We start from the raw sequence: 24364 nt of genomic DNA on the forward strand, positions 1-24364 counted from the left end.
AATAACATTTTGTTAAAGCACCAATAGTCAACCATACAATATCATCGCAATATTGACAATTGGTCAAGAATATTGTGATATTTTCTCTATATCGCACAGCCCTACAAGGAACCATATATAATTTACATCAGTTATTCCAACCAGTGGAAGTTGTTTATCAGCGTGCAAAGGAAAAATTGTGGAGAAGCTCAACTTATTTGGGTATAACAAATCAATGATTTGATTAATAGATAATATCAGCTGCAACACCTGAACACTACATGTTACGCAAGAGTGCTTGAAAACTAGCAAGGGAGCTCAGGAGTTTGAAGGAAATTAGTTTAGGTAAAAGTAATTAAATGGGAGAAATAAATAGCTAATAGTAATTGGCTAAATAGTTGAAATAGTTAGGTATTGCCTAAGTGACTAAATTGGTCAGCTTGTTGGCTTATCATGAAACAATTCAAATAATTAGCTTGAAATAATAGTAAAACATTTAGCAACCAAAATATAGATGTTCACAAGTATGAAAAAATAAGATCCACTCTTATATATTGATTGATATATAATTGAAGGGGTACAGGAGTTCATCTGACAGGATTGTGGGTGGGGGGTCCTCAGACCAAAAAGGTTGGGAACCACTGATTTGCATAATAGTCTCGCATTGTGAGAGCTTGGGTCTGGCTAGTCCCCACAGCATTCTGGGATGGGAGAAAAACGTGCTCTGGTTTATTGGCATTTCTGTAAACCAATCACAATCGTCTGGGCCAGATGTAGCAATGGTGCCTCTGCAAAATAGCCAAGGAACTTGTTGTGGTGGAACAGGTGTACGTTCAAAGGTTGTTTTAGTTGTGCGAGGGAAAACTCAGAGTAGATAGTCCAGCTAGCTGTCTGGATTTACCCTGCAGAGATCTGAGGAGTAGTTAACCACATCAGTCCTCAGAAATCCACCAGAGTTTAAAGTTACAACCCAAAGTGGCAAGTGGCACCGGAACCATTGTGGAAATAAAAACGCCGTTGATATAGACTACGTTCTTGATATTCAAAGAGGTGGCTGGGGCTCAGTTGGTGGTGCGATCCCTGGCCCCTGCATCATGTGAAAGTGTCCTTGGGTAGGATACTGAACCCCAAAACGTGTAAATGTACCGAGCGATGTAATGAGTAGGTGACACTTTGCCTGGTATTCTCTGCCCCCAGTGTGTGAATGGGTCTGTGCTGGCCTGTATTGTAAAGCCATTTTTAAGTGGTTGGTAAAGTGCAATATAAATGCAGTCTATTTAGCGGTCAAACTGTGCACTGACCCAACCGTAATCACTAGTTTAGTTATTATAGAAAATGTAGGGTCCTGGATGTAAATCTAGGCCTTGTTTCTCTCATTCATCTAGCTTTAGCAAAGGATTTTTTAATTGCATTTGTTTGTATTGGCCACAGAACCAAAACCTGAATCCATGTGTCTTCTGAATGTAGGATTACTCTCCAACAAAAGAAGTGAACCAGACCTGAAACATCTCTTTGATACCTGAAAGATGATTATTGGGACACATTCAGCCAACCTTCTGCTCTGCACCGCCTCAGAAACAAATTGAAATCTGGAGACGAGCAGATACAAATTCAGATAACAATGCTTTGGTGAGGCTTTAACCTTTTTAAGTTACTGTCGAAACTATTTTAATATATTAAGATTTAGCATGATGATATTTAATGAGCTCTGTCTGTTTTGAGAGAAGTTGAAGTGCAGGGACAGCTAGAGTCCACTGCCCCCCTGACCTTTAGCTCAGTTATTCTCAGCCCACTTTGACAGCAAAGAAAACTTTCTTTTTACCTAGTAATTTATCTAGATGTAGCTAATCTTAACCTTAATTTCAAATTGTATGGACAACAAACTTAGTTATTAACAAATATTGCAACATTATGATACATTAAGTATTTTATTAAATGCCTAGAATCACATAATCTCCCAATGAACCTGAGACATGTATTGCTGCAGTCCTATTTTAATCTTCTTAGATCTCCGGGAAGTCAAGAAATAGTCCCGCACATAAACCCCTGTGCCATTTGTCATTTTTACACTTCGTTTTTTTGTACAGATAAAACAAACGTGATACAATGTGTAGATGAGTGAGCTTTAGAGGTGATACTGGTGTTTATATTGTTTTAAAACTTTGTACATTTAATGTACAGAATGAGAGTGGCATCCATTTTCTCATCTTACTTAAGCTTACTTAATAAACATATTTGCCAAAATATCTACCATTCATTTGAAGCACTTGTTTTTCATTTTGATGAAGTCTGCTTTGATTGGCCAGAGTGTTTCCCCGGAATCTGTGTTTCACTCAGAAATGACGGCCACCAAGATTATCCACAGCTAGCTATGTAGTGTTAGCATGCAGCTACTGTAGCAGTAGGTTGTTAGTTGTTAGATTACGGAACGAATCAGCACTTTCCACCGTCAAAAAAATTACAGTAAAAGGCTTCTGAACCAAACTACCCAGTTGGACAATTCAGCAGTAACGCAAATTAAAACGAAATTGGCAGTGAAGATGACAACTTTTACTGCCGTTAGCATGTAGCTACTATAGTTAGCAGTTGACACAAATGTAGCAGCACTTTCTACAGTCATACATCACAGAGAAAGGCTTTTAAACCATATACTCCATAACCAGAAATGTTTTAGGAGTAATATGACCTGAAATGGGGAGAATTTGACAACACTGACAGCCAAGATTACATTTTTTACTGCCGTAGCATGTGGCTACATGCTAACACCATTAAAAAACACTCCAGTCCTGCCTACCTGGAGCCGAATTCTGGCTTAGCGTTGCCTAACACTTAGCAAAGAGTAGGTATTTCTCACAGGGATTTTCTAAAATGTTTTTACCTCATTGTTTGAAGTTCTGGTCACATTTTAACGCTGTAGATATGACAGAAAATACGGAAAAGCATAATATGTCCACTTTAATTGACTATTCTGGGCTCAAACAAAACATAGAATGCACAGCAAACACATGGCAGTGTTTGCTTTATGATCTTTTTGTTTGCACAGCAAATATTATTTATCATCATAAGTCTAAAATGGGTTGGGTCTCTGGGAATGTTCATGCTTGTTAAGTATGCTGGCATTTGAAGACTAATGACAGTGTCTGTGGCTCGTTCATCCACTGTGGTTAATCAACTTCCTCGATGGTTGGTCTTGAGGATCGTCCACCAGCTCCAGGGAAGCTGCCTGGCATTTCACCGGCATAAACCCTTTGGACATGATTGCTCTGAGAAAGTAAAGGAAATTGTAGCTCATGTTAATCCAGCAGAGGGCAATAACACTCAATGATCTTTTTGCACAGAGTTTAACATGTGAATCAAGGAGTTTTAACTGATTTTTTTGGGACAATATAATTCTAAAACAGGATGATACTGCAGTTATACTAACAGATGGTAGCTACATAGTCAGGGTTATCCAACTTTTCCTCTTTGTATCTACCCTACTTCAAGATACATCAATCACTATCGCAAAATATTTTCCATTCTCCAGCGTCTGGATCATCAGTGGGGCTTAGAGAGCTGTGGAGACCCCACGCCCCCCAAGTGCTGCAGGTGAAAAGCTGCTCTCAGTCAGGAGAAGACTAATCTTGCTTTGCGCTAAAGGAGGGTCTGGCTACTTCACACAGCATCCCGGGATGGGAGGAAAATGTGCTTTGGTTTATTGGCATTTCTGTAAACCAATCAGAATCGCCATGGGTGGCGCTGAACTCCGCACAGAGCCGCTGCAAAATAGTCGTGCGAGAGAAAACTCAGATTAGACAGATAGTCTAGCTAGCTGTTTCCATTTACCATGCAGAGATCTGAGGAGCAGTACAGTCCTCATTAATCCACCAAATTTAAAATCACAACACAAAGAAAGCAGAAGGAAGGTCAAGGAAATGGACTAGTAGAAGACAGACAAGGTCTGAAGGTTTGTGAACAGTGTTATAACTACATTTCATCATTGTTTGAGTGGCAGCTTTGTACTGTACATCACCAATACAAAAGATGTGAGACTCCTGGACTTTTTGTGTGAATAAGTTAATTTTGTCCTTACAGTATTCTGTATTTTTACACAGTTTTGCTGTGCCTTACTACAACAACGGTGAAGTGTATATGCAGATATTTCCCCCATTGTTGAAGTTGGCCTTTACAGGTTACAGGTTTTGTTAAGTCCATCACGTGGCCAAGGCTGTCATTTATGTGATGGCTGATAGATTTTATGTTTATAGAAAATAACACTTGTAGCCGTATCAGTGTTTAACTTTACTATCTGTGCTCTTCCTAATGCCTTCTCTCTTTCCACTCCAGCCTCCAGTACATATAGACTGCATATGTACTGGCTTTTTGAACCATGTATTATGTAAAAGTAATGTATCTATTTCCATACCGTGTGTTAGTTAGAATGTCCTTTACTTTTTTTGTGATGCTAATTACTATCTGTGATGTTGAAAGCCTACTACCTCATTGCAGCAATTTGTCTTAAGATAATTGAGATCATCATGACCTTAGATTGGTTTGGATTACACTTCTGTGTAATCCATCCATCCATCCGTCTTCGACCGCTTATCCGGTATCGGGTCGCGGGGGCAGCAGCTCCAGTAGGGGACCCCAAACTTCCCTTTCCCGAGCCACATTAACCAGCTCCGACTGGGGGATCCCGAGGCGTTCCCAGGCCAGGTTGGAGATATAATCTCTCCACCTAGTCCTGGGTCTTCCCCGAGGCCTCCTCCCAGCTGTGTATCCTATCCTAAAATATTTTTAATATGCAAAAAAGTCACTTATAAAATTATTGCTATGAAGTCAGTAGAGTTCTCTTCTGGTACATATCTGGAACTATGATATTATGGACAATAATCAAAATGTAAATTATTTAGGAAAATATTCAATTCATATTCAGTGCTGTCTTATACTTCTTCCTTGCATAATTACTAAACAAATATAATATTATAAGGTGTCCCTTGACATTAACAACCAATGATTAGAAGACATATATAATGTTTGGTCATATGTAGGCTGCATCAAATGTACTGAACCACAAATCCATTCACTGCTGTTTTATTCAACAAGGTATGTGGCACATTTGCAAAACCATAGGTTTAACAGAATGTACTATATTACCAATTCTTTAATAATAATGTCTACGCAGCTGTTAATAAAACTGTAAAATATCAGCTTTTAATATAGGGTATTATCATTCAAGAGGTAAGACGTAGATGGTAACATTAGGCTTCACATCTGTTGCAGGACATCTAGTTGGCCAGTTCCAGATGTTTCCTAACCTAGAACCTGCATGTACCACATCAGCAAACTTTCCCGTAAGTTACCAGCTAATGCTAGTGCTAGCTTGGCTGGCAAAGAGCTGAACAAGACATTTTTAGGCAACTAAAATGTTTCAATTAACTTTGATGAAGTGAAAGCACACAGTCAGAGGGTAAGTTTAAGATGAAAACACATACTGTAGTACACACAAAAACATGTTCAGAGCTATTTTAATGTACAAAGTGTGTTACGAGATGAATTTTTAATCTCATTTTAATTAGATTAGGAAAGTTGGACAACTGAAGACAGGAAAGGGGGAAGAGAGAGGAGAGCTAACATGTTGCAAAGGACCACTGGTCAAACTCAAGCCTGTGCTGTTAGGACTGAGCCTTGGTACGTAGGGCGCACACTGAACCAGGTGAGCTAACAGGGCGCCCCGTGGTTAGCATTGCTAACCCTCTAGTCTGCACTGATTGACAGGTCGGCATGTTCAGGAAGCTTCGTTCGTTATTTTTACATTCTATGGCAATAAGTCAGGCCTACTTGGTTCATTGGTAAATGATTGTAAAGAATATTAAAGAATATTTTTAAAGCATTTACTTACTACTATAACTGGTACGTGCTAGCCGTGCCAACACATTTGCTAACCGGTTATGGAAACAGCTTATTACGCCGGGCAAGATAAAAACACGGATGTAATAAATGTTGCTGTCCAGTTCTCCATCGTATATGGATCACCAGATATATGGAGAGCCATTCTGTAAATGCCAACGTTTTAGGGCCAATTGGTGGGATTGCTATTGACGAAGCAAATTACACACAGGTATACAATGACGTTTAACATATTGTATCCAGCTAACTTAAATTACTTAATAACGTTACTCACTGTATTGTCTGTTAACTTTAATTGTAGTGGCGTTTTCTTTTGCGGGAAGAGAAGAGGACTGGGTACACAGGATGCTCATGTGAGGAGGTCCCAGAAATATGCTAGGATGAATAGCTGGAGATGTGGGGAGGGGCCCACAGAGACTGCCTTTGTACAGAGCCCAGAATTTTGTGCTAACCCTATAATAACCAATGATATATTTATATCTTAAACCACATTTTATCATGTTTGCATACAAAGCTGGTCAAGGTCTGATTCACAAATAAGGAAGTTAGTTTGAATTTAGGTGCATTTATCTTCTACTACATCCTTATTGGTACATCAAATACAATGTTTTATCTGAGCTGAATCATTTCTTGTTGTATATTATTATAAAGTGTATCACATATCATGTTATTATTCTGTTAGAGTAAATCCTGGTTTTCTATTTAGGAGAGTTTTGAATAGATATTTTCTCGTCAGTCATTGGTTAGTGTGTACTGATTGTCTCGTCACCTGGTAACCTGACTCTTCTGTCATGAGCATCATTACATGACTTGTTGCATATCCTTTTCATCTATTACAAAAACAACATACCACTGTATTTATCTTATTGTTGTAATGAATTTCAATTGACAGACAGACATCTTAAAGACAAGTTCTATCAGATTAGCCTTACATTAAAAATCTACATTGGCTTAAATCACCCTAACATGCAATGAGATGGTACCAAAGTTGAGACATTAAATGTAGATTTCAAGGTTTACTTCCTTGCAATTCCAAAGTACAACTTAAATGCAACCCCTTAGGGAGATCAATTAGAGCATACTAAAAATATTAACGATTTGGAAAAATGTAGTTACCAATGATTTGTGTTTTCTGATAAACATCTGTATCTGTTCCAGTTTTAAGGTAAATACTCAAGATAATCCAAAAAGCATGTGCTCTTCAGTTTAAGTGAGAGTCCAAACACAACAAAATACAAAATCAGGATAGACTTTGACATATTGAGGCACTTTTATGTCTGAGTTGCTGGTCAACCTTATGTGAGCAGAACACGGTCCTTGGCAAATGTTGTGGTTGTGTCTGTTATGTTGTAGTATACGGAAGGTTAAAGCAGATTAGCCATGGGCACCATGACTGTTTGAAAAAAATGTGTCATGACCGACATTGCCATCCCTTGAGCCACACCAATAGCAAGGCTGAAATTTTACCCAATATGATAGTTGTGTCTAAAACCTCAATTCCGCGATCATTCTCTTGCGAAGATGTTTTGAGGATTGATTTGACTTCTAGGGAACTTTTATAAAAAAAATTACATATTGTTTTGTTAAAATCAATCTTAGCCAGAGAATTGTGTTACTAAGTAGACCTCTCCTAAGGCAACCATAGACCTGTGCAAAGCAGTTTATCTCAGTGACATACATTTACAGACTGAAGTTCAAGACAACCAGTTGGTGACTAAGTTCCTTCGTTGGCCTTTTCCCCAAAGTTTCTGATCTAGTTGGATCTGATCTAGTTGAGACCGTTAAGCTCTCTGATACAAATTGAAGTATTCTGTTACAGCTACACCCGGCACCTTGAAAATAACTTAAACATTTAACTGGAACCCAACAGACCACAGTAAACACTTGTGTTAGCAGAAAAAGCACACATACACATAACTAATAGCAATCATAATGTCTCTCCTCCATGTGTGAAATACTATCTACCTGCAATGTTTTTGAAGATTTATGTGGTGAACATTGTTAATTAAAGATACTGAATGATAAGATTTGTTTTTACTTTTCTATGAAATCACTAAAAATGACTGTTGGGCAGTATACCGTTCTTTGACTTTCAGAAACAGTAGCTAATAATTGTAAATCATGAACTATTAACCTTGTACTTTATCTGGTATCACATGAGATTCTCTTGAACCTGTGGAAACCACATGGCTGTGATGTCACGGAAGGTCCCTCAGTACTGTACAAATAGATCAAGTGATGAGGAAGCGCGACAGAGTCGAAGTGTGATTGTTAGTGAGTGTCAGAGATGGAAGTGAAGCTGGAGCTCGGCGTCTTCGTGTTACTCATACAGGGTGAGTCCTTTACTTTCAATACTTGTCGCCTGGCAAACTTTGTTAGGAAAAGTAGAGAAGATGAGCTGACTCTTACCATTAAAAACAGCTGATGAACCGACTGGAAGAGGACTTGCCTATGACAAATACAACACTGGTCTTTTGATGGCAGTGTGGGATATTGCAAAATTTGATGGTTTATTCAGGAAGATTTGGGCAAAATGACAAACTCGGATGCTTCTGACAAATCAAATGGTTGCATTTGTCTTCAGTAAAAACAATGTTGCTCGAGCTCATACTATTTGAGGCTTTAGTGTACGTTTTCCTTTTGATTTAGTCTCCTGTGATTAATCACATCCCCATTTGGATTCTCAACCAATAAACCCACATATTACAACATTTAATCACTTATTTTAGACATTTTATTCTGGCACTTTGTAATATATTTTGGCATGCATGTTTATATATGAATATACATCTTGGTTTATCAGTTCTTAGGTGATGCATATATTTTAAATTGCATATAGTATTTCCTGTGAAATGAAATTCTAAATCAGGCTTTGAAAATAAAAAAAAATAGAATGGTAGAATTCTTGAAATGCAATCACTAAAGTTTAGAGAAAACTGTTGGCGTACAGTACAAAGTTTGTGTCTAAGTATCTGTCTCTGTTTTTCATACATTTGTTAAGTGTAATATTTAATACACAACCCACACATGTGAAAAAGTCCTGAGGACCTGTGATCCTTCAAGCCCACTGTCCTCACTGCTGAGTTCAATATGCCCCCACAAATGTTTTTGTTTTTGTGGGGGCACAAAATTCGTCATTCTCGCCCTATAGGAAAGAAAAAGCCCCCGTTAAAAAACCTACAACATTTCTCCAGCCACGACTACTTTCTCTTTCACCATGAAAGAACTGACCACATTACTTCCTGTCACATCAGAAATACATTATACTGTATGTGTGACAGGGGGGGGGTTGTAGTTTTTGCAGAGGAGAAACAGTTAAGTTTTTTTTCCTGTCGCACCACCTCCGCACACACACACACACACACACACACACACACACACACACACACACACACACACACACACACACACACACACATAGATGAGTCAAACTGTGAGAAACAGGGTTTCACCTTCGGACACTTCTGTGTGCGAGGGAGTGTAGACATTTTGCTCAACTGTGTGAAGAGTGGAGGGGTAGCTGCTTGGAATTGGGGTTATTTTATGAAATGTTATATGTATTATCAAACCGTATGCCGTGGAATTGACATTTTCCTCTGTGTCAATTTTCAAGGAAATTGATGTTTCTATTTATTTGATTGCAGTTTCACTGGCGGTCTGGCAGCATGTGACTGTGAGAAAAGGTCAGACACTCAGCTTAACCTGCCCCCTTAACAATGCTCACAAGACCAGTGTCGACTGGAAGAACCCTGAAGGATATATAATGTTCTTTAATGCCAATCAAGGTGAAGGTGACATATTTTGTGCTTCAATCACACAACACATGTATAACACACATTGTCTAATGTTTGGGCAAAACAAGTGCAAGAATCTGTAAGACGTTTGAATGAATGATATTAAACATGTTTTCCCTTCCCTCACTTTCTCCCAGCTTTAAAGGACAAGCGCTACAGCATCATCAAGCTGTCAAAGACCGAATTCAGCATCAGTATTTCCAACGTCACCTTCAAAGACGGAGGAAACTACACATGCTCGCAGTATCATGATCGCGCAAAAGAGAGGAAAGTGGAGGTGACAGTGTTAGGTGAGAATCATGTTGCAATTGACAGATTGTTTTATTGTTGAAGCCAGCAACGATACAACGTTGACAATGATTTTTATTATCTGCGACATAACCTTCACTGTGACTCGCCAGGGCCATTGTGTTGATGATTTAATGATAAATTCATAATAATGTTATAACATATGCTCTGGTGTTCATTATTTTAAAGGCCCTCCCAAAATAGAAGTAACAAAGCATGACGGAAACTTTGTGATAAAATGCACTGCTGAGGGGAACCACTATCCTCCCCAGATCTTCTGGAAATTGAATAATGGGCCTGCAATTCTTGGTAAGTTGTTAATAATGTCATAGCAATAAGATGTGAACTAATGTATGATTTAGGAGGGAATTCTTTAAAGCTTTAACCCAGAACATGCTTGTCTGAAAAGAGAAAGAATTTCTCGGTAAAAGCATGGAACGAGCTTCCAGAAGAAGTTATGTATTCCCCTTCAGTTAACTTTTTCAAGAATGTGTTGTATACATTTTGTCTGTCAAAAGATACTACATATATAGATACTATAAGCTTTCAAATTTCTTTATATCATTATTGTGTTGATTGTGTCTGGAATTAAGGATTTTATATCCTGTAGCAGAAATTTCCCAATAAATTTACAAAAATGGCAAAAGCTACATAGTAAAAAAAAAAAAGGGCAAACCAAAGTGAGGCATTGAAGGTAACATGAACATGATTCAGAAAGGCGCATCGCCTGCCATCTGGCCCAGCTGTTTCTGAGAGATGAAACAAGCTTTGAGACCTTTAAGTTTTTATTGAATCCAATAGTTTTGTGCCTAGCGCAATGCACACATGTACAAAAACAGCAGGTATGCTTGGAGCACTCACTGTTTTTTAACATCCGGCCCTTTGCACTAGCCATTGCCCTTTTTTAGGCGTATCACAATTAGATTCAACAACCACAGAGTGGGCTCATCTCTTGATGACACTACCTTCCACAGTTACAGTAATCTCTACCCCCTTATGGTGGGTTAGTGGGTTGGCGGATGTTATTTCAAGCCCCAGTGACAGCCATAACCTTTAAAATCGCTTAATTATTGTGTCCTTTGATGACAGAAACTCAAGACTTTGACAAACATAGACCCACTCATTTTATTTTGGGTGAAATTTGAATGCCACACTGTAGATTAGTAGTTCAAACTCTCTTTAGAAAGTATAAATTGGGAGTTTTCAGCAATGTTGTATTATGATTGAGTTTCTTTGACTACTGGTGCTGCTGGTACACCTGCTTAAAAATGGATACTGATGACATACTGTATGTCCCATTTTACAGCACACACCCAAGTCCACTATGGAGACAAAAAATATGTCTCAATGGATATGCTACATCTTCACTCAGTGGAGAAAGGAGTCACTGTGAAATGCCTTGTTCGCCATCCGGCACTGCGCTCAAAACCTATGATGGACTTTGTCAACATTCAAAAACATTGTGAGTACAACTCACTTCCGTGTTTTTAATTTTCTTTTTCTTTTTTTAAATGAATTATCTCTGTCTCTCTTACTCTCCCCCAGCTCCAATTTGAGTAAAAATGTCCCTTGTATTAACCAAAACGTGTTTACTGTGAAGTACTTCTGCATAAAGGGTAATTTTTGAGGAACAATGAAAGCGTAGTTGTGTCGTCACAAAACAGGGAAAGCACTGGAGAGGGTTTTTTTTGCACTAGTTGCTCCATGACACTGTCCGCAGCGCCAGACTGTGGAACTAGACTGACCAAAAGTAAAACACAAAACAACCTTCTGTAATTTCCTCTTTCTGTCAGTCACAAATAGTCTGATTTCCTGTATTCATATGAAAAAGAAAAAACAAACACGTGGGATTTGCAGATTGTTCAAATGTCCGCGTGAATTTTCAATTGAATTTTCCATGAATTTAGTGTTTTTTCTGCTTAAAGTGCTCATATTATGCTTTTTGGTTTTTCCCCTTTACATTATTGTGTTATATATCTATCTATAAAATGCCCTGACACTGTAATAGGTTTACAAAGGGAAAAGGCCCAAAGTCCCCCCCAAAGGGACTTTCCATGTCCAACAGAAAACACTGTTCACAAACTGCTCCAAAAAGCTCTGTTGTAGTCCAGCCTTTACTTCTGTGACAAAATTGCATCACTTTGTAACATGTTATAATGCTCGCCTAGCTGCTAGCGTGGCATGCTCCCATACTCTGCTTCTGACTGGCTAGTAGTCTTTACCTAGGTTCTGTCAGGGCACGCCCTCATACTCTGCTTCTGACTGGCTAGTAGTCCTTACCTAGCTACAGCTTGTGTGCGACTCCCAACAAAGATGGAACAGAAGTGAGATGTCTCACTCTGTAGCTACAACAAAGAGCTCAACACACAGGGTGAAAAGAGGAGCTGCAGCAATGTACAGTGCAAGAAACATGAGGTGTTTTCTGGAAATTTAACCACATGAACCCATTCTGGAACAACCTTTAAATACAATTATAAACTTGTAAATGAGCATAACATGAGCACTTTAAAGAATAATGTAAACCTCCTCTCTGTCACAGTTACAAAGTCCCGGCGCACAACCACGACCAGATCACCCATAACCCAGCCTCGAGGGTCAACAGAGGGGCAAACAACAACAAGCAGCTGGTCCAGACATGGGAGAACAACAGTGTACCATGTAGCCACAGAGGTGGAAAGGGCTTCATCACACAGCTCTACACAGTTACCAAGTGTTCCCTCCAATCAGCTGTTTTCCTCCAGTGAGCCAACGACGGCCCCTGCACCCACTGGATTTCCTCTGAACCCTGTTACATCCACAGGCTCACAGCTCAACACTACTGGTGAGTGACTTTTTTCATTTATAATAATAACACTACATCTATTTTATATAGTGCTTTAAAAGGTACTCAAAGGCACTTTACAAGGTAAAAACAGTAGCGAGATCAGTATAAAAGCATCAATAACAACTAGGGGTGGGGGGGGAGGTCAATACAGCATAGCTAAATCTTCCGTGGCAATATTGTATCAATACACAGGCGCCAAGTATGGATCTATTATTATACATGTGTTGGTCAGTTTGTCTGCTTGATAATCCCATTTTGCAGCAATAAAATTGAAGTGAGACAAACAGAGAAATGTATGTTTTTAGATTAAACAGATGTTGAAAAAAGTTCCTTTTGGGGATATGATTAGAAATTGGGGAAAAATTAGAAGTAAAAAGAAGAAGGAAAAAAGCTAACTGCAATTTGTTTAAAATGGCAATCATATCGTATCGTGAGAATATTGTATCGTGACATAAGTATCGCGAATATATCGTAACGTGAGGCTTCTGGTGATTTCCTCACCTAGTGACAATATAGAGATAAATATTAAAAAGGTGATAATGTCTACAACAATTCATTAAAATGTACAGTATCTAGAGAAGTAAAGTGCACCGTAAATAACAATGCGGATTAATTGCCTTAAATGGGTTTTCCTCTATTCTCATCCCTTGTTTATTTCTCTGTAAAGCACATGTATAATATAATACAGTCAGCCCGTGGCATGGGAACTACAGATATCTAAGCTTTCATGGTGCATTTAAAACAGATGCATAACCACCACTATAGTTGTGATACCACTAGATCTGTTTCCTGTGACGGAATTCTGAGAGTATAGAGTGAAACTCTGTCTCAGTAGAGCTACATTCTGAGCAGTGGTGGAAGAAGTATTCAGATCCTTTACTTTAGTAAAAGTACTAATACCACACTGTAAAAACACTTGGTTACAAGTAAAAGTCCTGCATTGAAAAAGCTACTTAAGTAAAAATTTCTAAGTATCATCAGGAAAATGAACTTAAAGTATTACGAGTAAAAGTACTCTATGCAGAAAAATGTCAGATTTTATAAATGTGTTTTGTGTGCAGAAATCTGAATGGGTAAAGTAACTAGCAACTAAAGCTGTCTGATGAATGTAGTGGAGTAAAAAGCACAATACTTCTCTCTGAAATGTAGCGGAGTAGAAGTAAAAAGTGGCTTGAAAAGAAAAGACTCAAGTAAAGTACAAGTACCTCAACATTTGTACTTAAGTACAGCACTGGAGTAAATGTACCTAGTTACGCCCTACCACTGATTCCGAGGATGGAACTATGAGGCATCATGCAGTTAAGGAGCCTTTCCGAGATATACAGTCTTCAAAGATCAAACTAAATTTAATTGTAGTTTAGTTATTCATCTGATCGTCTTCATGCATTACAGAAATAATTTTCTTTATAAAATACCTGTATTGACTCCTGTCTTCTCATGAGGGTTATTTAACGTCTTTATTCTTCATTTCTCTGTATTATCAGGCTCAACCATGGGGAATGACAATGCAACAAGCACAACAGGTAAGAAATCCAATGAGATTATATGACAAACTATTCTTGACAAATGTCAGTCTGATCCCACCTAGTGGTGATTTGAAACAACCGCAATTGAGTTGTTCTATTAAGAAAACCGGCATCAGCAGTTTATGTTAGGATGTGTTATTGATTACACTTTCCTTCTTCATAATTCCTTAAAGGCTGGACATCTGAGACAACAGAGGAGATCACATCCCATAACCGCACAGAGGGAAACACAACAGGTACAGTGTCTGCATGGTGGAGACTAAAGTTCTGTGGAAATGATAATCAGAAAACATACTTGCTTTTAAACATAGTATAAATGAATAGGATTAATATAAAATACAATTGATGAGGTCTTTGCTGAACTTAACTACGATCATTCTGTTAATTCCCAGGGAACGTTATTGACCCAAAGATGCAGATAGACACTCCAGGAGGTTCATCATTACTGGTCTTCCTGGTTACATGCCTGATTTTCGGTCTTCTGGTGGTAGTGATTTTTTTTGCCATCAAGCTGAGGAGAGCCCACATCATCTGGAAGAGAGGTAAGCAGATATTTCCATTTTCTGCATCTTGTAGTTAAGCTGCAAGCACTTTCTTTTTGAAATATATTTTTAAAAAAACACACTTGACAGTTTTTATTGTTACAGAGAATGAGGACTCGGATCCATCCGACGATAGCAGTAAATCAAAATCTAGCCAGGAAGACAAGAACTCCCAAGGACAAAGGCGACGAGGTAAGCAGATGAAGATTTACTGAAGAACATTTGTGTCAGCAGAGACTGGAATCCAACTGCAAACATTCAAATTCCTCTTGTTTTCATGAGATGCCTCGTGAACACGTTGGTAATAGAAGGGTTGTGCTATGGGTTGAAATTCAATGTGATTATTATTAAATGCAACTTTTAGCTATAGGATTTAATGAAGCCCAGTAAAACATGCCCTTGAATGTGTATCTGTATTTTGTATATTCATTTGTATATTCTAATTGTCTTATTAGACTGCTACTTAATTATGTTCCTGAATTCATTTCATTTAACAGTAAATAGGCTATGCAGTTCAAGCCTTCAGTCTCTGGTGACACTTGTCTTTCCACAGAAACTGGGCAGTGACCTGTTTCTGAACGTATTTTGAAGAAGCTACTTCTTATGGAAACTCTCTCTCTCTCTCTCAGGGCTCTTTAACACGGCATTCACACGGTACGAAGTTGAAAGACCAACTGTGATAACCTCAGTGGTAAACACAGCTGCGATGGCAGAAACAGAGATTGAAAACGAAGAGCAGACGATTCCATCTCAAACCCCGGGCCCAACTTCTGCCAAGTGTGACATAAAGGAGACCGAGCTTTAACACTCTATAAAATACAACATTTATAACATCAGCAATGTCACCGTTATACACCGTTATCATGCTCACAGATTAAGCTGATTAGGTTTTTTACCGCACTTGTAAAAAAAAAAAGGAAACGTTTATACAGAAAATAATGTTGAAACTTGCTAGTACTGTATTGCACCATGTAAATACTCTATACATTTTGTGTTTAAATGTACAAATAAATTCTATTTTGCTACAACACAATGGCATCTTTTGTCAAAACATGGATGAGTGATGTTTTAGGGAAATGGTAGGTCTAATAACTGAATGTAGCTCGGGCTATCCCAATCAAGGCTCTGCCTCTGCACCCTGAGACATAGCTTTAACCTCACTGCCTAGCCAAAAGGTAACCAGGGGTTAAAGTGGGCTGGAACAATCCTAAACTGCACTCCTGCACCTTCAAATAATATAAGTAATAAATAATAATAGTAAATAAATCAGATTTGCAGTTTGCATCAGTGAGATTGTAGCCTACATATAAGAAGAGAGTAGGGCTAAGATACAGCTAATTTCTAATCAGCTACACTACCGGTCAAAAGTTTGGGGTCACTTACAAATTTCTATTCCACTCCATTATAGACAGAATACCAGCTGATCTGAGTGGGTGGCTGATCTTTAATACAATATCTACATTAGCCATTATCAGCAACCATTCCTCCAATCATCCAAAGGATCATTCTGTTTACTAATCTGATATAATTTTAAAAAACTAACTTGAAAAACATTGGAGAACGCTTTTGCAATTATGTGAGCACATAATGCAATCTGAAAACTGCTGCCCTGGTTAAAAAAACAATGCAACTGATCTCAGCTGGTAGTCTGTCTATAATGGAGTGCAATGGAAATTTCTAAGTGACCCCAAACTTCTGACCGGTAGTGTATATCTACCAAGCAGTATATTTTTTTTATCACTGATTGGTCAGTTTGGTGTCACAGCGTAGCAAGTCACTGTTTCATTACAATGCATGCAGTTGTTATGGCATTACTATGCTGTTGGTTGGATGCATTGTAATCTGCATACTGTACAGTGTATCTAGTGTGGTCTGTAGTATTGGCAGGGGTCTGGGGCGTCAGACCAGGGAGAAAAAGGGGACTTAGTATACTACACAGGGGCCTTAAGTGACGGGGGCCCACAAAGATACTAGAGTTTATTGCTGTGGAAGCAGGCAGTTAGAGAATGTATAGGGTCTAGAATGTTGTGCAATGCCCCTGATGTAGTGTTTGCAGCGGTGCAGAATGCATTACTGATAGTGATTGCAGTTGTGAAGAACTTTTGCTATTGGAAAATATAATCAAGTATATTTTAAATGTATTCATTTACAGTACGTTTGCGGTGAGGCTTGACTTAGCAATATGTTTGCAGAGGTAAATCGGTTCGTTGTGGTAGTTGCAAAATGATCTATATGTAATGTATACATTATTCATGCATCATGGACTGTTGGCTATCATTTTTCATGTCGTCATCGGTTTAGCCACGCCCCGAGGCCTATGACAGGATTAAATCGCTCCTGCTGGCCTCTACCTACCTTCCCTATAGAATAGAAGTATAAGACAATTGTATTGTCTACTTATGCTTATAAATACTTCGTATGGATATAGAATCTCGGATGAAAGGGTCGTTTGTCTTACTACATCGCGTATCACCAGACAAAGATACCGCCCTTAACCACGCGGCCGCCATTCACAAGATGTATAATGATTATGAAATACAGGAAATGGGCGGGCTCGTTATTTACGTCATCAAAAGCGTCATTGGTGGATCGTAGAGGAAAGACTCGGCAACTCGACGTTGATTGGCTGCTTTGCCGGTGATATAAATAGCTCTGAGAACAATTCGTCCTCCCTTTCCCTCCTCATACCGGCAAGGACAAGTCAGCCTCGCCGCTATCCATTCCAACATCTAAATTCATCTTTGGTTCAACAATTCGGTAAGTTATAGCTACTTAGATTAATCAAAACAATATGTTACGTTATATTCTTTAGGACAAATTCCCCACACCTCTCGGAACGTTACCTAGGTAACGTTTTGCTCACTCACTGCTGGTAACGCTAGTTACTGACATACGATATTTACTTCGATTTTTATTTTAATTACTGGTGTTGAGTGAAGATGTAGATTGATAGATTCTTATTAATGTGCTTGTTTGGCCTCGCATCGAGTATTGGCTGATGCTAACGTTAGCTACTTAGCAGAGTGGGAAGGGTGGGGGTAGGGATTCTGAGACGTTCGAGAATGTTCTCGAGCAACCATTGTCAAGCTATCCAGAGTGAACTGACTTCCGGTTGGATTTTCAGAGCTCATCACTATGCGCCTTAAATTGTATTGCAGTTCAGTCGAACTGTTAAAATCAAGCTCTTCTAGTTCAGTTTAACTGTTTGGACTTTTAATGAGAATTACTTTATTTAATCCCCCTTTCCGGTATAACTCTAGCTGTTGTGGCAAACTTAACGTCTCATTGTCATATGGCCAGAGCTGGCGCCATGCGCTCTGCCCTTTTCTTTTGCAGCCTGGGTGGTGACCCTTGGCTTTATTAACTCAACAACCCCCTTTCATTTAAACGTAGCGATGGAAGTGACTTTTATAACTCACTTTGTTCGTTAAAATGCTATGCCTAAGCCACCATTTTCTATGGACAACTAGGTTGCCCAATTCATTTGGTACAGAGTTCCATGCAATCCTGAGTATAACTGGCTTAACTCTGCTCTGCAGTAGGAGTGGGGGGAAAAATCAATACAGCATAGTATCGCGATATTTTCAGTGGCAATACTGTATTGATACACAGGTGCCAAGTATCGATCTTTTGTGTGTAGTTTTTCTGCTTGACATTCTCCTTTTGCAGTAATGAAATATAAGTGATGTGAACGGAGAAATGTATCTTTTTAGATAAAACGGATGTTGACAAAGTTTCCTTTGGGGGTGTCACTTGAAATGGGGGAAAAATTAGAAGTTTGAAAATTATAAAAATTGCAGAATATTGCAATGTTTTTAAAATCAAAATATTGTAGCGTGATATATCAGGAGGTGTGTGTGTGGTAATTCCCACCCCTACTCAACAGCAATGTTCTTGGTCTGGCTGTTACCATGCATGTATTTGAATAAATCTCAATTGGGTGTTTCTGCACATCATGCTATGACTCATTACTTGCATAAAGTTTAAATATGATTAGCTTTCATCTTAGGATCTAATTGGAAGTTATACTTTTGTCATGCTCTCAACTGTTTTTGTACTGCACTGAATAATTAACTATTATTTCTATAGGAAATATGTCTAAGGGACCAGCAGTTGGCATTGATCTTGGGACCACCTACTCCTGTGTTGGTGTGTTCCAGCATGGCAAAGTTGAAATCATTGCCAATGACCAGGGCAACAGGACCACACCCAGCTATGTGGCCTTCACAGATTCTGAGAGGCTGATTGGCGATGCAGCCAAGAATCAGGTTGCCATGAACCCCACAAACACAGTTTTTGGTAAGAATACCGTTTTTTTTTTTTTATTAAAGAGTCTGTCATTCTTGTCACACTTGACCAACTGCAACACATTTTAGTGGTAGTAGTCTTTAAACATGAGACAAGAATGACACAAGACTGAGAAATATAGATTGTAAATTACCTAGTAAGTACTTTCACTGTGATGACGATTTTCCTGCCATTCGTAGTTTCCACCAGAGGTCAAAAGACCAAAGATGGCCCAACTCCTTCCTTGGATGTCTGAGTGATCTTCTTAATGGAAGCGCTAATTACAGATTATTTTTTTTTTTTTAAAGCTCCATTTTGTCTTTTGCAGATGCCAAACGACTTATTGGGCGCAGGTTTGACGACACCGTTGTTCAGTCTGATATGAAGCACTGGCCATTCAATGTTATCAATGACAACACCCGTCCCAAGGTTCAGGTTGAGTACAAGGGTGAGACCAAGTCCTTCTACCCAGAGGAGATCTCGTCTATGGTGCTGACAAAGATGAAGGAGATTGCTGAAGCCTACCTCGGAAAAGTGTGTAATTTGGCATGGCTTGGGACAAAATAAGGCAAGCTTTAATGTAAATAATGCTAATGGTTGGCTTGTTTGTCTTTTTTAGACTGTCAACAATGCTGTAGTTACAGTACCTGCCTACTTCAATGACTCCCAGCGCCAGGCAACAAAGGATGCTGGCACAATCTCTGGCCTCAACGTTCTACGTATCATCAATGAACCAACTGCCGCTGCCATTGCCTATGGGTTGGACAAGAAGGTAAGACACTTCAACAATACCTGAATGTCTATGACCAAGTGGAGGTTGTCCCATGATGGACTGCTTTGGAAAAAGGTTGACACAAATTTAATTTCAGGTTGGGTCTGAAAGGAACGTCCTAATCTTTGATCTTGGTGGTGGCACCTTTGATGTGTCCATCTTAACCATCGAGGATGGCATCTTTGAGGTCAAGTCCACTGCTGGAGACACACATCTTGGTGGGGAAGATTTTGACAACCGCATGGTCAACCACTTCATCGCTGAGTTCAAGCGCAAGTACAAGAAGGACATCAGCGACAACAAGAGAGCTGTCCGTCGTCTGCGCACCGCTTGTGAGAGGGCAAAGCGCACCCTGTCTTCCAGCACCCAGGCCAGCATTGAAATCGACTCTCTGTACGAGGGAGTTGACTTCTACACCTCAATCACCAGGGCTCGTTTTGAGGAGCTCAACGCTGACCTCTTCCGTGGCACCTTGGACCCCGTGGAGAAGTCACTCCGTGACGCCAAGATGGATAAAGGGCAGATTCATGACATTGTGTTGGTCGGTGGCTCAACCCGTATCCCCAAGATCCAGAAGCTGCTTCAAGATTTCTTCAATGGAAAGGAGCTCAACAAGAGCATCAATCCAGATGAAGCTGTGGCTTACGGAGCTGGTAAGTGTCTTGAGCCAGATGGATGCACAAAACTTTTTCCATTTGCATTGTGAAAGCAGCACAACTGTAGCAGCTGAAGGTCATGGGCCTTGACAACATAAGCTGGTTGTCTAACCTGTAATGGTTTCTTGTATTTACAGCTGTCCAGGCTGCCATTTTGTCTGGTGACAAGTCTGAGAATGTCCAGGACTTGCTGCTACTGGATGTCACCCCTCTGTCCCTGGGTATTGAGACTGCTGGAGGTGTCATGACTGTCCTGATCAAACGAAACACCACCATTCCTACCAAGCAGACTCAGACCTTCACCACCTACTCTGACAACCAGCCTGGTGTGCTCATCCAGGTAAGCAAACATTAACAAAAAGGCTCTCAATTTCGCTGTGATGACGTTTATTCCTGCCATTCGTAGTTTCCACCAGAGGTCGCAAGACCAAAGATGGCACTGACCTTCCTTGGATGTCTGAGCGAAATAAAATTGTTAGAAATGTAAATGCATCATTTCCAAATGTCTGCTTAATTGGGCATACTTCAACAGGTCTATGAGGGTGAGCGTGCCATGACCAGGGACAATAACCTCCTGGGCAAGTTTGAGCTGACGGGCATCCCTCCTGCACCCCGTGGTGTTCCCCAGATTGAGGTGACATTTGATATTGATGCCAATGGCATCATGAATGTCTCTGCTGTAGACAAGAGCACCGGCAAGGAGAACAAGATCACCATCACCAATGACAAGGGTGAGTTAAAAAAATTGAAATACTTTCTCATAGATGGTATAGAGTAATCTTAAATGTACTGTGACAAAATTTTGACCATTTTGAATTTGCTCCCAGGCCGTCTCAGTAAGGAGGACATTGAACGCATGGTCCAGGAGGCTGAAAAGTACAAGGCTGAAGATGACGTCCAGCGTGACAAGGTGTCTGCTAAGAATGGCCTGGAGTCGTATGCTTTCAACATGAAGTCCACTGTGGAAGATGAAAAGCTGGCTGGAAAGATCAGTGATGACGACAAGTCAAAGATTTTGGAGAAGTGCAATGAGGTCATTAGCTGGCTGGACAAGAACCAGGTAAATCTTTTACTTTTTTAATTTATTTATATATATAATTTCTTTTTTTTTTTTTTGCCATAAAAGGCCAGATCACTAATGCCCTCTTTTGCAGACTGCCGAGAGGGAGGAGTATGAACATCAACAGAAGGAGCTGGAGAAGGTGTGCAACCCCATCATCACCAAACTGTACCAGACGGCTGGAGGCATGCCTGGTGGTATGCCCGAAGGCATGCCTGGTGGCTTCCCTGGAGCTGGTGGTGCTGCACCTGGCGGTGGATCCTCCGGACCAACCATTGAGGAGGTTGACTAAAACATTCATTGCTTCAGCTGCTACTGAGAATTTTTTTCTTTTCAAAGAAAGTAACCCTCTTTTAGCAAGAGTTACAACAAGCTAAAGAGTGTAAAAAATAAAACGGGGTTCAGGGATTACTATTGCATGGTTTGGGACTGGGAAATTCTTGTTGTATGCACAATTGAGCTGTAAGTTCTCATGTCGAGACCTGTATCAAGTGTTTTGAATACTGGGATGTCACTGCTTTGACAATAAAAAAATCTTAACCCTCTCCCTGCATTTCTTATGCTCTGCAGATCCCCGAAAATAAACCATAGTGGCGTTTTGTTAAAATGGGCTCAATCAAGTTAGTTTCTATGGCTGATTTGCATTTGACCAGTGGCTTTTAGTAAATTAGTGACTGAAAAACTTAAATATTTCCTTTAATAAAAACATGTCTTGAAATGTGGTATATGTGACGAAAAACGCCTTGTGTGATCAAATTGCAATTGCGAGTATATAGCGACATCTACTGGTCAAAGCGAGTTCCTTGACTATCTCGGCTAAAGCCTTGCGTGAAGCCATACGTAAAACCACTTTAGAGCAGTGCCACAAACTTGTCAAATGTGAGAGGTGAACCTTCCAATTATTGCAGAGTGGGGTTCTTTGAAAATGGTTAGTCTAACTTGACATCTTAACAGCTGCTACATCGACTAATGTCACACGAATGCCCGGTAGAAAAAAACATGGCTGGTTCCAATCAATCCATTTCAGGGAACTTGTATTGTGCCTTTTTCCTGGCATGTATGGAACGGAGCCTTTAATCTGTAGTTTTACCTTTTTCTAGTGGTGACGAAATGTCTGTCGCGATAACATAAATCCATGATTCGTATGTGCTTATACAGTCATTGTGTAAACTCCTGTAATGTAAGAGCTTTTACAAGGGGCACATGAAGGCAGCATGTTTGCGTCGGCGTTTCTATGGTAACATTGCTGTGGAGTACTGACAGGAAAAACGGTAAGTATCAAAACGAGTTCACTTTCTCCCTAAAATGTTTAACACGGCACATTTAAGTGTTTTTCTTTTATTGACATAACGTTAAAATACATTAGGTAGATATCTTTAAATGTTTTAAACTGATATCCGTTTGTTTTTACCCCATCGCTAGGGTCGTTTCTCCAAACATGACGTTACGATAGCTGCTAAGCTAACGTTAGCTAGCTGACAGATCGCTTTTGTACTAGCTATAAAGTTTACTATAGTCTCACATTGCCAGACCTATCTCCACGGCGTTGTGTCAGCGATAAGTTACTTTTACAATAAAATATTGTTAAGCGAAGGTAAAAGATAATAGACTAGGCTACCTTTCTATTTTACACTAAACGGTGACGTTATAACAATAGTTACGTTACCCCTTTTCTTTAGTTCGAGAGCTTAATTGGAGGGAAAATACACGACTAGCTGGTTCTTCTTTCACTTCAATAATTGCTAACTAATTATGGCTGCAATCAGGGTTCAGAATTAGCACCCTCTTCCAGCCAAATGCTGGTAAAATATGCAATTGGCTGGTAGGTTTACTTCACTCACCAGCCCAAAAAACAATGGTAATTGAGTGGCCAGTAAAATTTGAACATTCACTAGCCATTTGGCTGGTGGACAAAAGTACATTTTGAACTCTGGCTGAAATCCATTGAAGTGTCAGATCCAGTCATGAGTATACAACAGTTTTTTAGGTTAATGGCTTTACTGGTACCCCTAAACAGAAGGGGCCATCGTTAATGTTATTAGAAACACCTGAACTTTTCATTCCTGTGTGACATGTCAAAATTATTGCCAATGTCCAATAAAGGACTGGTCATTACTTATTTAAGTGGATACCGGAGGAGTTTTGAGGTCTCTAGTCAACATAGACTTAACCGTCTTTTCGCCAGTAATTAATTTTTCTGCGAACGTCCATATTGATTGGGGACAACAAGGCACGTCACTTGCAGTTATTGTATAATTACAATTAGTACTAGTGTGAGTTTGGGTAAATTGACATCTATCCATTGCTTTTATCAACTCTAACTTCCGTGAGCCTCTGCTTTCTGATGTTACACATCATACTCCACTGTTATGGTGGCCATTTCAGTAGCTTTCCTTACTAATGACATTGTTACGGAAACACAATAAGCATGGAAACTAAATGCACACCCCCTGCATTACTAAATTACTCCTCTAGCTAACTGTAAGCTGTACTAGCCATTTATTATTATATTATTATTATATTATATTTATTATTATGCAAAACTCCATTTCTCAGATGAGCGTCAATTTAGAAGCTGCATGCTACCACTCCTTTCTTCTCAAATGACTTGAAAGGGCTGTCATTTGCACAATTTCACAAATAATCACCGCGACTGAAAAGGATATTTAGGTCGGTATGGCTGCGGCTTGGAGATCTCCCCGCTTATACCTTACAGGTGTCGTGCCAATGTACTTATCCCCGCCAGG

At 39.5% G+C, this 24364-nt stretch overlaps 3 protein-coding genes and 2 non-coding genes across 12 annotated transcripts in view; all 5 read left to right on the top strand.

Annotated features, from left to right (window-relative positions):
• The first annotated feature begins 8127 nt into the window (after window positions 1-8127).
• Window positions 8128-15872, top strand: crtam (cytotoxic and regulatory T cell molecule). 5 transcript variants are annotated; one of them, XM_032533058.1, is made up of 11 exons: window positions 8128-8201; window positions 9513-9659; window positions 9800-9952; window positions 10140-10259; window positions 11257-11412; window positions 12490-12771; window positions 14259-14297; window positions 14474-14536; window positions 14693-14842; window positions 14933-15034; window positions 15472-15872. In XM_032533058.1, exons 1-11 carry the CDS (start codon window positions 8156-8158, stop codon window positions 15645-15647), a joined length of 1434 nt encoding a protein of 477 aa, XP_032388949.1. In that variant the 5' UTR covers window positions 8128-8155; the 3' UTR covers window positions 15648-15872. The 5 variants fall into 5 exon arrangements, with proteins under 5 accessions (XP_032388949.1, XP_032388952.1, XP_032388951.1 ...); XM_032533061.1 differs by having other exon boundaries at window positions 14948-15034; XM_032533060.1 differs by having other exon boundaries at window positions 14474-14535; window positions 14698-14842.
• Window positions 15873-17344: 1472 nt separating this feature from the next.
• hspa8 (heat shock protein 8) lies at window positions 17345-22162 on the top strand. Its single transcript, XM_032533057.1, has 9 exons — window positions 17345-17599; window positions 18932-19141; window positions 19458-19663; window positions 19749-19901; window positions 19999-20554; window positions 20695-20897; window positions 21090-21288; window positions 21385-21617; window positions 21712-22162. The coding sequence occupies exons 2-9, from the start codon at window positions 18937-18939 to the stop codon at window positions 21907-21909; spliced, it is 1953 nt and encodes a 650-aa protein (XP_032388948.1). The 5' UTR covers window positions 17345-17599; window positions 18932-18936; the 3' UTR covers window positions 21910-22162.
• Window positions 19297-19389, top strand: LOC116701162 (small nucleolar RNA SNORD14). Its single transcript, XR_004334847.1, has one exon. It is a non-coding gene; the product is annotated as a small nucleolar RNA SNORD14 (small nucleolar RNA).
• Window positions 20930-21022, top strand: LOC116701163 (small nucleolar RNA SNORD14). Its single transcript, XR_004334848.1, has one exon. It is a non-coding gene; the product is annotated as a small nucleolar RNA SNORD14 (small nucleolar RNA).
• A 654-nt stretch (window positions 22163-22816) lies between the features above and the next one.
• Window positions 22817-24364, top strand: part of jhy (junctional cadherin complex regulator) — a 39220-nt gene continuing 37672 nt past the window's right edge. For 3 of the 4 annotated variants that reach the window (XM_032533052.1, XM_032533054.1, XM_032533055.1), the window contains exon 1: window positions 22818-22888. The gene's annotated coding sequence lies outside the window, so the exon portion shown is untranslated. Of the gene's footprint in view, window positions 22889-24364 lie in introns of all 4 variants that reach the window. The other variant, XM_032533056.1, reaches the window with a different exon arrangement.

This window comes from Etheostoma spectabile, chromosome 13, assembly GCF_008692095.1.
Source record: "Etheostoma spectabile isolate EspeVRDwgs_2016 chromosome 13, UIUC_Espe_1.0, whole genome shotgun sequence".
Lineage (NCBI taxonomy): Eukaryota > Metazoa > Chordata > Actinopteri > Perciformes > Percidae > Etheostoma > Etheostoma spectabile.